This window comes from Bradysia coprophila (genome assembly GCF_014529535.1).
Source record: "Bradysia coprophila strain Holo2 chromosome X unlocalized genomic scaffold, BU_Bcop_v1 contig_185, whole genome shotgun sequence".
NCBI lineage: Eukaryota > Metazoa > Arthropoda > Insecta > Diptera > Sciaridae > Bradysia > Bradysia coprophila.
In genome coordinates this window covers 1048005-1063364 of record NW_023503305.1, presented here as the reverse complement: position 1 = coordinate 1063364, position 15360 = coordinate 1048005, and the positions used below count along the sequence as shown (strand labels likewise).

The following is a 15360-nucleotide window of genomic DNA, read 5'->3' as shown; positions in this document are numbered from 1 at the left end:
TCAACTAAAATAATAAATTAAAAAATCGGTTTTTACCTTACGTTCAGTTTCTTTTTAAACTTTATCAGAAAATCCCGGCAATAATTGTAAGATGTTATCATTTTTGGCGGACTGTTCGCTCTCAAAACTTTGATTGAGAACATTTTCCGTCAGAGTGGGACTTTCGGAAGTTTTCAATCAAATAATTGTTTTGTATCATTATCGTATTGTACATTTTCGATTAAATTAAGGGATGGATTTAACCTAGGGTCAGATAAACATCGAAAATGTCTTTGCACTTACAAGAAAATCGTTTGTTAAAAAAATCTCCAAATTCGTTGAAAATTGTTCCAAAAAAATTTCAATTTCGTTGAAAATCCTTCAAAACATCCTTGAAAATTAAAATTTAAAAAAATCAAAAAATAGTCGGTAAAAATTGCGTGAAAATGTTAGAAATCCTTTTCAAATCGAAATAAAAGATTTTTTAAAATCGAAGAAAATCCTTTTGCACTAAAATACATGATATACTCGCATGCAACGTTCCAATTAAGAAAATCGTGTACATCGATTGTAGCGTGAAATTCGACTCACACCGTCAAGTTTCATTGAAAAATGCTTCGATTGAAAATTTTGAATTTTAATATAGCGGTTTGTTTAAATGTTCCGTAGAATTCTTAGAGTTCGGGCCTGGTTGGTTTTTAAGCCATTTATCGACTGATAATAATTTGAATCAACTTGAAAGATTTTAGTGTAACTTAAGCATCAATTTTATGGAGGAAACGATATACCGTCCAATAAAAGTGAACGACATAAACTGATTGAAATTCCAATTCGTTTGTAAACTTTCAATTCGTTTTAACAAAGCGAACTGATTGAGAGTAAAAAATGAAGAACAAATACTATAAGAACCGGGAATCATCCCAATGAGTCATAATCGTAAAATAAGAAGACAAAACTTTGTCCCGATGTGAAGAGCAAGTCTTTCCCTTCTCCCCCACTCGGCCGTTTTATAACATTCATCCGCATCAAACTGCAATTTAGGGACACGGCTATTTAGACTGTAATTCATATAACAATCGACCGAGAGACTTCAAGTGAATAGTTATTAATAGGCTTGTCAATATTGACACAACTAACATAAACTTAAGTGATCCACATTTTTTTGTCGGTTAATGGTGTAAAATGTGTACCTAAATAAAATAAATAAGCAAATGGTGTGATAAAGCAATTAGCTATTTACGTTGAAGCTGGCGCTGAACCTTCAATGTTGTAATATCATTTTTTGTTGGAGGAAAATACAGATTAAAAGATTCATTTTATTTGTGTAGATTCACAAAACCAAAATGAAAACGACCGCTTTATTGCCAATTCCTAAAATAAAATGTGTCTGTGGCGGCGTTTTCAACATTCCACCATGATTTCCGGCTTTTGCTCTAGAAACTCAAGATTATGACGATTCAGTGCTTAGCAAAATCTTTTTTATACTTTTCAAATACTAGACGAACGGTTGAAAATGTCACTCATAAACTAAGTCATGGTCACTTCAAAAGGATGATCAAAATGAAATGGTCGAAAAATGTGGTACTCGTAGATGAGTTATGCTGGGAGTGTAACTCCATGGAGGAATCCTGATCGAAATCAAAGCTGCTTCAATTGCTAATAAGAAATGAATTGAATGCAATTACATAATTGGTTTTTACAATCATCAACAAACTCTTGCTGCCATCAGCCATATGTTATCCACAGTAACAACAAAAATAAGCAATGACCCTCGTTTAATGGTGTGTTATATAGTGGAATGCATGTTAAAACGAATGAAGCAATAGATTTTGTGTCAATGGGCGATTCTTTTAACAACAGAAGTAACAGACTTTAATGATTATATCGCGCCGAGATACACATATAGTATCAAACAAAATATTAGGAGTCTAAGAAGTCGCATCAACTCAGACTTAATTGCTCATTGGATAACATTTCAAAAATGTATGTACATTATATTCAGTAGGTATCTTTAGATGTGTCGATTAAGACCATTCAAAAAGTGCAACAGCAGTGAAAAACAAATTTTGCTGTTACGAGTTAAGATGCTATACATATCGAACCGTTGGTTCTCTGACAAGATTAATAATTCCGAGGTTTCCTTATCTGCAAATACTGTGTATGGTCATGATGTTTGATTCATTATTCGATTGGCATTATAAATTCACAAATAGGTTGGGCATGTAAAGACAATGGACAATCCAATGTTATGAAATAGTTATTTACTTGGTCAAAAAGTTGAAAAGTAGAGTTTTCGTGTGAATTTTGTTGATCCGAGGCGAAGCCAATAATAAACACACGAAACTAGACTTTTCATTTTTATCCTGAGTTATGTAATGGATTATATTTCTGTGTGGTAGGACTAGCATTATGTATCAGCTCGGAGAGGGAGTTTGGGTTTATCTTTGCATAAACGAAATCATTTAACATGAGTTGAACGCGGTAGACAGAATTTTCTATCAGATCGTAAGAGGTGTTTTTTATTTCAATTATTTGTGAGCTGATCAATGAATATTTAGATTGTCAGTTTTTGCCAATTTATTTCAAAATGTAGCGGAAACTCTAAAATAGCTCAACCTCACCGGATTTTCCCTTTTACGAAATGTATGCTCAATCTCTATAGGTGAGCAGGAATTTAACAAAAGCGTATACTTCATACATTTTGCTGTACACAGTGGGAAAGGGTCTAATAATCATACTTTTTTGCGCGTGCATTTCTTGAATGACCCTTTAGTCTACATGTCTTTAACGAGAAATTCTACGGCAAATTTGACCTCAAAATTTAACAAATGTAACAAACGCAATTACTAAATGAAACCTAGAGTGATGGTTAAGGCAGCTATGCTGCCTTCTCGCATTCAGTTGTAGGCATTGGGTGCAGCTAAAATATACTAGTTTCGTTCTTAATTCAAGAACATCATCAGGGCTGTAATAAAAATAATTCATTGATAAAAACACAAATCATTGCTGTATAAAGAGACACAGCGTACCTATGTATAACTACATTCGTACAAAATAGCAAAAACTGCCCACAACAAAGGTTCCGTCTGCATAAATCATAAATAAAACAGATTATAAGAAAATGCTACTCGCACTACATTAGCAAAATCAACTTACAGAAACAAACACTCCGTGTAAAAACATTAAAAAAATCAGAAAAAACTCCTCCACAACCGGCAAAATCACTACAGTAACTTTGAAAACATAAAAAGCCACTTCCTAGAAAAGCTTTGCCATCCGTTTTACAAAAGTACGACTAACAAAACTTTAATGGCATTCTCATTCGGCGCGACAATTCAAATGATGTTATTGTATGCAGTCGCTATAAAAACTGATTCTTTCTGTTTGTTGATGCAATTTGGGTTCTTCCTTATGTGGATCATTTCTAAAACACAACGTTTCTTCTTGTTGTATTCAAATTCGAGGATTTCTACATCGTCCCACTTCGGTTCATGATTTAATGTAACATCATGTTCGGTGATGGCACTATGATCAATGTTCTTGATCTTGGCGTTGTATTTATGCTGGTACATTCTTCTTTTCAACTTCTGTTTCGTCTGTCTAATGTAAATGGCATCGCAAGAGCATGGGACTTTGTAAACAACATTAGATTGTTCCAACTTGACTGTCTTATCTTTCAGTCTACTGAAACAACATTTTTTAACATTATTGTCACCTCTACCAACTGTTGTAAAATGTTCTTTGCAAATTGATTTCAGACTTTCAAACAAGCCTCTGGAATACGGAATTGCTACAGTTGGCTTATCATGTTGCAGTCCATGAGCTGGTAGTGGATCGTGGGTTGAACGGCTGTCTTTTTCTGCAATCTTCAACTTCGTTTTACTAATGATGTCTTCCGTCAATTTGCTAGGATATCCATTAGACTGCAACGTGTTCCTTAGTAATTGGAAATTTTGTTCTTGAAAATCTGGGTCAGATAGTACCAAAATCTTTTCAGTCAACAAAGCGACTGTGTTTTTCTTGTAGGCCAATGGAAGGTGGGATTCAAAATTCATGTATCTGCCTGACCATGATGGTTTATGATACCAATCCAATTTAATACTACAACCGTCTCTTATGATAACCAATTCTAAAAACGAAATTCTTTGATTGGATTCTTTTTCAATGGTGAATTGTACATGTGGGTTGTAGTCATTAAATGCTTTCAGAATCTGATCTGCTTTGTCCTCTGGAACCGCTGTGAGTATATCATCAACATATCTCCAGAAGAAAGGTAGCTTGAAACCAAGCTTATTGATGACCACTTCTTCCAGAATTTCAAGAATTAAATCTGCAAAAACTGGTGATGACGGTGAACCCATTGGTGCGCCAAAAATTTGTTTATAAAAGATCTTACATCTTCTGGAGTAGATGCGGAAGTTGTTTTGGTTTGTAATTGATTCCACACAAAATTTTTTGGCAAACGAAATCTGAATTTTTTTATTTTAGCAATTCACTCTGACATGTTGCGAGCGAGTGCTTAACAAAAATTTAGGCATTTGTACGGTTGCTAGGAATCTCGCGCCACGTCATTCACAATAATTCACATTTTGACACATTTTGTATAAGGAAGATGTCACTTTGTGAATTATTGTGAATGACGTGGCGCGAGATTCCTTAACACCATTTGTACAACTAAATCCTTGTGGAATCAATTACAAACCTTAAGAACTTCCAAATCAGAAAACATGTCGAATATCACTTTCGTAATTGCATACGGTAAATTTTTCCTGACTACATTTTTGGAAATGAAAATCTTCCTTGTGTAAACTAAAATTGAACACAAAATGTGATCATGCGATTTCTACTGGTCACACACCGCTATGGGAAGATGTTAAAATTGTCTATCGAGAAAGTAATCAAAAGAAGAGAGACATTCTAGAAATGATTGACAAACAGACTGATTGTATATTCTTGTCGTCGACGTATAATAACATTATCTGCTGCATCGATTTTGGGCAGAGTCCCATACACCTCTGGGTTGGAGGAGATTAATTTAATATAAATACACAAACGGAATATGATTAATTGTCATATAGTAATTTTGAGTAAATATATTAAAATCATCTGAAAAAAAAAAACATTATCTGAAATTCTGGTGAAATTTGCACTGTGTGCTGTTGCATTGTTACACGAATTTGTGTTTTTAGCCCCGTACGAAGTACTGGGGGCTTATAAGATTAATATGCCGTTTGTAACACGTCGAATTGGAAGCAGACAGTAAGGGCAAAGCATTTGGTTATGTTCATAGACTACGAATCCGCAATAAAAACAAGGCATCAGAACAGTCGGAGCGTTTGCTGCGACTTAGCCCCGTACGACCCGTAATCCTATTTCGTCCGTAACCATAATACGTCCGTAGCCGTAATACGCCCGGAACCCTAATACGTCTACAACCCTCTAATGCGTCTGTTACCAAAATGCAAGTCAAGTTGGGCACGGTCAAATTTACTGAAACTGTTCATTTTTAAAATTGCGCATAGCGCAATTACGAAAGCCCGTACGAAGTACCTCTCAAATGAAACCAACAATTTACGACATTATTTTAGAAACCCAACGTTTTTTGCCAACCTTCCATTGGGTATTCAATTACCTCTCAAATGAAACAAAAACTAGCAAAATCGGATGAGATTTACTCGATTTATGTGCAAAAAACACTTAGAGCCGAGGAGCGGCCTTAGTCCAAGGGCCCAAATTTGAAACTTTTTTCGCCACGTTCTTTTCGGTATTCAATTACCTTCCATAAAAAACTAAATCTAGCAAAATCGGATGAGATTTACTCGATTTATGTGCAAAAAACACTTAGGGCCGAGTGGCGGCCTTAGTCCAAGGGCCCAAATTTGAAACTTTTTTTGCCACGTTCTTTTCGGTATTCAATTACCTTCCATAAAAAACTAAATCTAGCAAAATCGGATGAGATTTACTCGATTTATGTGCAAAAAACACTTAGGGCCGAGTAACGAACTTTGAGCCCTCCCAACAAGCCCGCGTTGCATCTTACCCAAAAACAATGTTCTGCAACTTTGTTCTACTCGTCCGTCCGTCTGTGACCCCTCTAGCTTGACTAAATCACAACCTTTTTTCAAAATCCTTTTTTTCCCCGATTGGTATCGACAAAAGTAAGGTCAAGTTCGAAAATGGGCATGGTAAGGTCGGCCCTTCCAGAGCTAGGGCCCTATAGGTGTTTTTCAGTCGTTCGACGATATCTACCAAAATACGCACGCAATAGCTGCTTGTGATATATCAAATGAAAGGTATTGACGAGTAGAACAAAGTTGCTGAACATTGTTTTTGGGTAAGATGCAACGCGGGCTCGTTGGGAGGGCTCAAAAGTCGTTACTCGGCCCTAAGTGTTTTTTGCACATAAATCGAGTAAATCTCGTCCGATTTTGCTAGCTTTTGATTCATTTGAGAGGTAATTGAATGCCGAATAGAATGGTGGCATAAAAAGTTTTAAATTTGGGCCCTTGGACTAAGGCCGCTACTCGGCCCTAAGTGTTTTTTGCACATAAATCGAGTAAATCTCATCCGATTTTGCTAATTTTTGTTTTATTTGAGAGGTAATTGAATACCGAAAAGAACGTGGCGAAAAGAGTTTCAAATTTGGTCCCTTGAACTAAGGCCGCTACTCGGCCCTAAGTGTTTTTTGCACATAAATCGAGTAAATCTCATCCGATTTTGCTAGTTTTTGTTTCATTTGAGAGATAATTGAATGCCGAAATGGTGGCATAAAAAAGTTTTAAATTTGGGCCCTTGGACTAAGGCCGCTACTCGGCCCTAAGTGTTTTTTGCACATAAATCGAGTAAATATCATCCGATTTTGCTAATTTTTGTTTTATTTGAGAGGTAATTGAATATGAATACCCAATGGAAAGTTAGCAAAAAAAATTGGGTTTCTAAAATAATGTCGTAAATTGTTGGTTTTATTTGAGAGGTACTTCGTACGGGCTTTCGTAATTGCGCTATGCGCAATTTTAAAAATGAACACTTTCAGTAAATTTGATCATGCCCAACTTGACCTGCATTTTGGTAACAGACGCATTAGAGGGTTGTAGACGTATTAGGGTTCCGGGCGGAATAGGATTACGGGTCGTACGGGGCTAAGTCGCAGCAAACGCTCCGACTGTTCTGATGCCTTGTTTATGATTAGTTAGTTACACTCAATCTAGTTGAATGCCTGAATGATTAAGTCCTCATGAAATTAATGTTTTCAGCCACTGATGAGGGCATCAATTTGATGTCGAAATTAATTTGGCAAAAATAAATTGATTTTGGAACAATTGAGCGATACCGATATTCACTACAAATATTGATAACACGCTCATCGATTTATATTATAATTAACAAAATGGTAACATTTGATTAATTGAAATTGAAGTATGATTACAACGAGTTAAAGCTCGAAACAGGTCAGGTTTACCTGAAAGCTGAACTGAAAATACCAGAAACTGATTCAATCAATTTTGACCTGACCTGAATTTACCTGAAACCTGAACATAGTGATCAGGTCACATCTGAACTGAAAACTGACAGGAATACCTGAAAATTTGTATGAAAATTTGGGTAACCAGTAGTTTCAAGTAGAGTCAATTGTTGACCTCCGAGCCTTGCAACGAGTACGAATGACATCCTTATGTTCCAGTGTTCACATCAGCTAAAATAGTAGGTGTAAAATTGTCACCAATGAGGAGAGCCGGCCACAGTGGACAACGGAATTGTGTTAAATAAAAATCAACTCAAATGCACTGTTTTCAAAAAGTTTAATAAATTATTTGTTTAATAACTTACAGTTACAACCAGCTTAAAATCAGTAAAAAAAATTGAACAGAAACAATAGAATAAAATGCTAGAGACTTTCTTCATTGAATTTGAATCTAAATATTGGATTAATTTACTCGTTTTTGTTTTAGAAATGCAAAATTTTAATTTTTCATTTTTGAACATTTCCTCATTCAATGAAAATGTTTTCTACATTAAATTTGTGATAGAAAAAACTGATACAGCCGTGGAACTATAAAATCTGACAATTTCAATCGAATTCATTTCACATGCGACGTTACCATACACTTACTTACACTACACATGAATACGTCGTACGACATAATGTTGCATACTCATGTGGAATGAATAGCAATTTTGATTGAAATCTGTTGGATCTTAAATTTCTCTCGCTGTAAATTTTATAAAATCTAATAAAAAAGTTTAAAAAAAAATTAGTTTGTCGGTCGTTTTATAAAAACCAATTAAAGAAAAGAATTTGGAGAAAAATTCGTGTCGTGTTTATTCCATTTTTTTTTGTTACTTTAGACGATAATAAATTTGCAAAAGAAAATTGCATTTTTCGTGTTAATATCAATTTCTGCAAACGGTTAGCGGACCTTCTTCGAAATTTCCTCAATAAGTTCATCGACTCTAGGACTTGTTCCTTTAAATGTATTTGGATGAGGACCAATCATTTGTACCAATTGTGGGATATCAGGTGATACCTACACATGAAATGGATTTCCATTAAAACCATTCAAAAGGAAAATTGAAGCCCAGTTTTACTGCATCAATTCAATGTGTGAATACTCACCGTAACGAATTTACCAAGCGCTTTTAACGTACGGTATAAATGTTCTTCCGATGGCTTTGCATTGAAAAACTGTAACAGAGCCATTGTCAATTCAATGGCCACATCGTCAAACACCTACATTCATATGGACAAAATCGAAATAATTAATAAAACTCTGACTTGAAGTTTGATGTCTGTTCATGTTTCAGTTCTATTTTCATTTGCGACATGCAAGCACATTATTGCTTATTTTGATATATTGAAGTGACAAATACGAAAGCTTTATGATTCAGGAAAGGATTGTCAACAGAAATTTCCTTTCCTTTTTTATGGTAGTTGTTGTTCTGGTATGATCGTTGTTAGTGATTCTCTTTGATTTTTATGCGAATTCTACTCGATTTATTAGATTTGTAATCTTAGATATCCATCGATTCATAAAACAATAGGTTTTGTGATCTCGTAAGTTAATGTTTGAGTAATTGTCCTCAGAACGAGTAACTCAAATCGAAAATTCAGCGGAAGTTGACACTGATCAACGCCAGTTTAATCGGCTCCACTGTAATTTCAAATCTTATTTTCACAACTAAGCTATAAGCTGTCTGATGATAAACAACTCAAATCCATTCATCCCGGTTGGAAAATTTTGTAAAAGTTTTCTAATCAATCCAAGATTTTTATAGTTTTAGTCACCACTTTTCAAAAGCTCTCTCGTCAGCTTAGAGTTTTCCAACAATGTAAAAAGACGCAAGCAGCACTACGAAAAACAGAAGCCTTTGTTTCTCTAATGAATTGAAAGAGTATTTCGTATGAATGGAAGACTGAAGTTTTGGCCGAAATTAAATATGCCGGAACTCATGTCACAGTAGGACGACGAAAAAAAATGGCCGTCACTTTTACTGAGCTTAACAGAATAACCAATAAAAACGAATACAATCGATGCCAGAGAAATTTATATGGGAATTTGCTGTTGCTGTTTTTCAGCTGGTCCACTCATACAAACAAAAGTGTTTATGCGTATCTATACGAGTCACGCGCGTGGTGGTGGTAGGACCGTGTAAAGACGAATTAGCCGTTTTGCTTTATGAGTGAACCAGCTGGAAAGCAGCTGAAACAATGACGTTTACTGTAATAAATTTTTAGAAACTACACGGCGACACACAACAATATCTTTCGTTTTGTTTTTTTGTTTGTAAACAATACCTTCGAAACTTTTCCTTTTGGTAACATATGGCGAAGCTTTTTGGCATGATGTAGTTTCTAGAAATAAATTCTCGCAGTGTATCTTGTAAAATTAAAGGGAAAAAAATGAAAACAAAAATCAATACGTAACAGTATGACCGTTTGACGTTCAAATTTTTCTAACAAATGGTAGCAGGTGTGTCGGACTTTATTTTCGTTTCAATTTGTAGGATCACTCTTTCCCACAAGTTTTTCCCGAAAGCTTAACAATTGTCTCACGTGAGAAAGCGAACATTTCCTCCCTTTTTGAACTTGTTGACACAATTTTAGACATTTAGATATTTATAACTACAAAAATCAGAGAAATGTCGAAGGAACTGGAGTAAATGGAGAATAATAAAATCCTCGGTGTAAACACCACATCGGAAGTCCATGGGTTAAGTGTTGTGTAGCCTTCGAGGTAAGCTTAAGTAAAATACAAAACTTTGGGGAAAGTGAAGCTCGTGTGATTGACAATTACTCCATCTGCAGATGAAAAAAATTATTTTGAAAGAATACAAAAGAATCCACCATCCTGCACCACTGGTCGAAAAAGACGAATTTCAAGCGATCCAATTGTTCGTTGCATTTTAACATACATTGAGCATAATTTGTCGACTCTGATAAGAGCAACGGTTTGTACGGTTAGAGCGGTAATAACCTTTTACAGACGGCGGACATATATATCACATTACATTGTCTCAATTGAGTCAATACTTTAAGTGACACTTGTTCATCGACGAACTGTTACCTAATTTATGACACTTCGATGTTCATCACCGTCGTCTGGAAAAGGTTAATCGTTTTTTGTTATTCACATAAATATATGAAAATGATGAATAGAAAGAAATTGATGTCCGGCTTCACATAGCTGATTGACTCTGGTATTAAAAATTTGTATTAAAATTTACATCAAATGTGGAACCCCCCCCCCCATCGGTTTACAAAAGCAGTGAACAAACTTCGTAATAAGTTTGCAATGGTTACGAATGCTTGATATGTTCACGTCTGACATTTAAAGTAAAAAAATCATTTTAGACATCGATAAAACACTGAAAAACAACTGAAAATTCGAAAGATAAAAAAAACACTTTTTTTAGTTGCATGTTGCATCAGATAATAGAATGTTAAAATTTGAATTTTGTGTGTGAGAAAAAAAATTGTACAAAAGCGATACAGACCACAGTTTTTACCTCCTTGCAGGCCAAATTGTGAATAATGGCGGAGCCAACTTCCTGAAGAGTCGGACATGTAGCTAATAGACAATGTACTGACAATTTGGTTGTTGCTCGTATATTTGATGTTTGTTGATTGTTGTAACTCCATTCCGATATGTATAAGAGCCACTCAGACGAACTGACATTCTCGAATAAATTGCACATCTGAAACATAAGAGAGATTTTATGTGGTGAGAAGACAACCATAACACCATTGAAGTCCTTTTCGTAACATACAAATAGAGCCATAGCTTGTTGTTCTTCGGGTGCACGCCTGTCTATGTCTTGAGCATAATTCATTAAAACGTGATCTCTGCGGTCCTGATGAAGTAGCAAAATTATATCGTCTTTGAGCGCAGCAAAGGCTAGTGCTCGGAGTAAATGAACTCTGGTCTCGGTCGAAATGTTCGGGTCTTGTAGAATTCGTCCAACAAATATGAGGAAATTGTCGCCAAGAGCCCACGAACCTTCGCCTTCAATCAAATATTGATGCAGTTCTTCTATTGACGTTTCTTCATCTTTGCTCAACTGTCCATCCACCAACTTCACTAACGCCTCGAGTTCCACCTTTGGCTAAATGGGACAAATGACAAATAAAATTAATTTGAGCCTAAAATCGAGACCGTCGACGTGACCATTCTTACATCAATGTTTGTGAACACAACCGGTGGCTCACGATTCTTTCGTCGTTCTTCTTCCACTTGACGTTCCTTGGCCTCGTCTTCTAATACTCTTTCGGACGGTAGCATTTCCGATGGTATGATGGTTGAAGTGCCATTAGTAGCACCAGCTTCGGCAACTTCCGACATATTGCTATTTGAATTGTATTCGCTGTCCGATGATATAGTTGTACCGTTCGTTTCCGACTTTTTCTTCTTTTTATCTTTTTTCTTTTCCTTTTTGGCTAATTTGTCTCTGGTCACTTTTCGCTTCTCTTCGAGCGCTAATGATTGTAATCGGGCCTCCTCAATTTGACTGTTTAATTCGTCAAAACCGGGACTGGTCTCACGAGCTGATATTTGCGGTTCAAACGAAAAATTATTGTCACTCGATGCACCAATGCGATCTGAAAGTGAATTTCTTCAATTCTGGCTCATAATTCCAGCAAAAAAATAAATTCTAACCAATCAATGGTCCCAATGTTTGGCCGAGCGGCGTGGACAAAAATTCTTGTGGTAGATCTAAGATATATTTTGGGATACTTGTTCCGCACAAGAACTGACACAAATCCTCGCTGAACGAATTGCAATTATGCTTCAGGAGACTGTAATTGGATCCTCTGTAATGAAAAATGGTGATCCAAAAATCAATTAAATTTGAACACAAACGATGAAAATATGAGTGTCCCCCACCATTGTGTCATTAATTCTAATCCATATTCTGTGGTGACGAAAGCTACTTGCTAACCACTATATGCAATAGGATAGCACTAAAGGTGGGTTTGGACTGTTAATAATATGATTAATAGTTTTACACATAAATCATATATGGCGAGTTCCATGACAGTGATGAATGAAATTTCGTTTTGAAAAATCAGTTTCAACTTTCAGTTCAGGTTTGACCTGATCCCTAATTTCAGATCTCAGGTCGTTTCAGCTCAGATCGAAATTGATCATAACAGTCGTTATGAAGTGTCGATCGGAACAGATCCGGTTTCACAATTCACTTTCCAAAGGTCTTTGTTTTTAAAATTGAATTGAAAACGAAAGGTTTGTGAGAGTAAACTTAACCCACTGTAAATGAAGCGAAGAGTTCGTCCAGACAAATTCCAGGCAATTATGGTTTTACCTTTTTCAATGATAGATCTCAGAATCACATTATGATCATCATTTCTACACCTAAATGTAGGCTACAATAGAATGTGCTATTGATTGTTCTTAATATATTAAGCTTAGTTGAGTTGAAAAGATGACAAAACGTCTTTTTTGATACATTTTCGCGATGAAATTTTCCACTACATCCACCAGAATTTTACTATAAAAATAATTGCGTCGATAGATGGTTCAGTTGAAGCGAATAAAGTGATTCAATTGATTAAACGTCGTCCACAATCCTTATAACAACATTCGGTCTTAGTTGCATCGTATCAAAATGTTGGAAGAAATTTGACAAAAATAGATTTAAAAGTTATTAATACATTTGCGGTGTGAGCATGTGTCGTCCACTATGCATCCACTGTGTGCTACATCACTTTTATAAATATTTTTCGATTCACACATCGTTAAAATACACAACATTTTGAAGTGGCGATGTGTAATACAATTCATCCAATAAACTAATTCACCAATTTACACTCATAATTTGGCGTTATATAGTTGCAACAAATCAACCAATACTTTGCACGATCGAATAACAATAAATTGACTTACCGAAATGTGCTCTCCGCCAATCCTCTTATATAGTCTTTGAACACTTGATATGGAATAAACGTTTCGCCAATTTTCTCTATTTTTAATGGCTGACCTAACACCGTTCCTCCCTGTAATGTAAAATAAAAAATAAAAAAACAGGATTCAATTAGCACTCAATTGTATACCGATCGATGAATTCGATCGAAATTGGATTTTCTTAATTTGAAAGTTTTTAATTGAACAGAAATGTGCGCACCTTTTCCAACACAATTCGGTGAAATTATTAAACGAAAAATAGAGAACGAACGGCTTTTATTTTATCAAAATGATTTTCACTTTCTTCTCACGAACACGCGTTCATATCTTAAATGTACGGAATAGTACGACGTACTTCAGCGACTGTTTGGTGAAAACATTTTTTTTTCTCGGTTTAATTTTAGATTCGGTGTGTAGAGTTTACGTACATTTCTTTTTCCTTACGAATATACGAAGAATGTTTTTTTTTTCTTCGTTCTCAATGCACAATTAAGTTTGTTTTGACTTATCCAGAGAAGATATACGGCGAATTCACTTAATTGTTTTTTTGAAATGAGCGATTGTGTTTGTTTAAATGAAATTTAAGTAAGTAAATGAAGGATATGCTCTAATTTCCCACAGTGTGTGTAACAGCGTAAAAAATTTTCAAATCAGAAAATCGAGCGGGTAATTTGAAAATGAATATAGTCGTCAGTCATATTCAAAATTTCCCGCTCGATTGACATCTTCAAATACAACGAAAAAAGTCTAAATGTTCGGAAGATCCGGCTCAGAAATCAATAGTTTCAAATAAAAAGATCGGAGAAGATCGTTGTTTAGCCGAGAGTTCTTAAAGATCCATGAATGTTGAGGTATTTAAACTGATCGCAGAACAGCAAGACTTGATAGCAGAAAAAAGAGAAATCGATCGCATTTTTCTTGTACAAAATTATTAAAATAGAAAAATGACCAGCAATTCCTGTAACACTAAGAACAGAGGAGTATTTTCCTTTTACTAAATTATTAAGAAAGAAAGAAAGATTTTCCTTAGTGATCAGTTGACATTCATTTCGTTAATAACCACCGGCTATTCCACCTAAGTCGAGTGGTTTAGGTTCCGGTATTTTCGTAATACTTTTCGTTAAGGACGATTCGCTAATTTCATAACGCAAGGATTCGCTGCCTGTGTAACAGGGAGGATGAGTGTCCAAAATCGACGATTTTGCGTTACTTTATTGAATAAATAAACGGCCAGACTCCGCCAAACAAATCAAAATTCTTAATCATCTACTACAGATAGTTGCACAAATCGGCTGGAAGTGTAGGACTGGAGAATCAGTTTTTCATGTTTGGCTCCTAGGAAACATTGTCCTAGCTACCGAGAATTCCTTCACGAAGAAAACTTTTTTTTTAACTATGCCATGTGAAAATTCATATTTTTTACAGGGAGGCCGTATATGAATCGACCATTTCAATCGATTTGATGTTCATTTCACATGCGTTAAAAACAGATGTCTAGATTTAGGCGAGAGTTACGCGCCTAATTTTCCTCAGAGAGTGTTTACATGCTTTGAGGCCTGGTTCGGAAGTGATGTTCAGCTGGTGTCCAGCTGTGAGAAGACTATAAGTGCGGTTTCGAAACCAAAAAAATTTTACTCGACAAATGTGCGTGTCGTTTGTAAAATGAATATAGAAAATTTAGAGTGAAATTTTCTATTAACAGTACGGAAGCAGAGTTTTGATTTTATTGACTGCAGAAGGCTCGAAAGAAATTTTTCATGTTTTCAACCTAAACTAATTTGCTGGAACGCAATAAATGGCAGCAATGCAAATAGAACCTGAATCACCATAACTGATGCTGTCATCTTCTCTTCAATAAAATGCTTCGTCAAATGTTTTGTACACGTGATACATAAAATTCCAACGCATGGCATGCAACCAAAACGAAAATTATGATCCACGTTCGTAAATTAAAGAGAGATCTGCC

The 15360-nt window shown here is 35.4% G+C and overlaps 1 protein-coding gene across 8 annotated transcripts in view; it reads right to left on the bottom strand.

Moving 5' to 3' along the window:
* Positions 1-8259: 8259 nt before the first annotated feature.
* The window catches only part of LOC119068461, a 14636-nt gene continuing 7535 nt past the window's right edge, over positions 8260-15360 (bottom strand). For 5 of the 8 annotated variants that reach the window (XM_037172049.1, XM_037172047.1, XM_037172050.1 and 2 more), the window contains exons 4-11: positions 13377-13486; positions 12132-12286; positions 11652-12073; positions 11245-11580; positions 10984-11172; positions 9773-9829; positions 8594-8707; positions 8260-8504 (exon numbers count right to left, since the gene is read on the bottom strand). In XM_037172049.1, the coding sequence (XP_037027944.1) occupies positions 8388-8504; positions 8594-8707; positions 9773-9829; positions 10984-11172; positions 11245-11580; positions 11652-12073; positions 12132-12286; positions 13377-13486 (1500 nt within the window). In that variant the 3' untranslated portion in view covers positions 8260-8387. Of the gene's footprint in view, positions 8505-8593; positions 8708-9772; positions 9830-10971; positions 11173-11244; positions 11581-11651; positions 12074-12131; positions 12287-13376; positions 13487-15360 lie in introns of all 8 variants that reach the window. The other 3 variants (XM_037172052.1, XM_037172053.1, XM_037172055.1) reach the window with 2 other exon arrangements.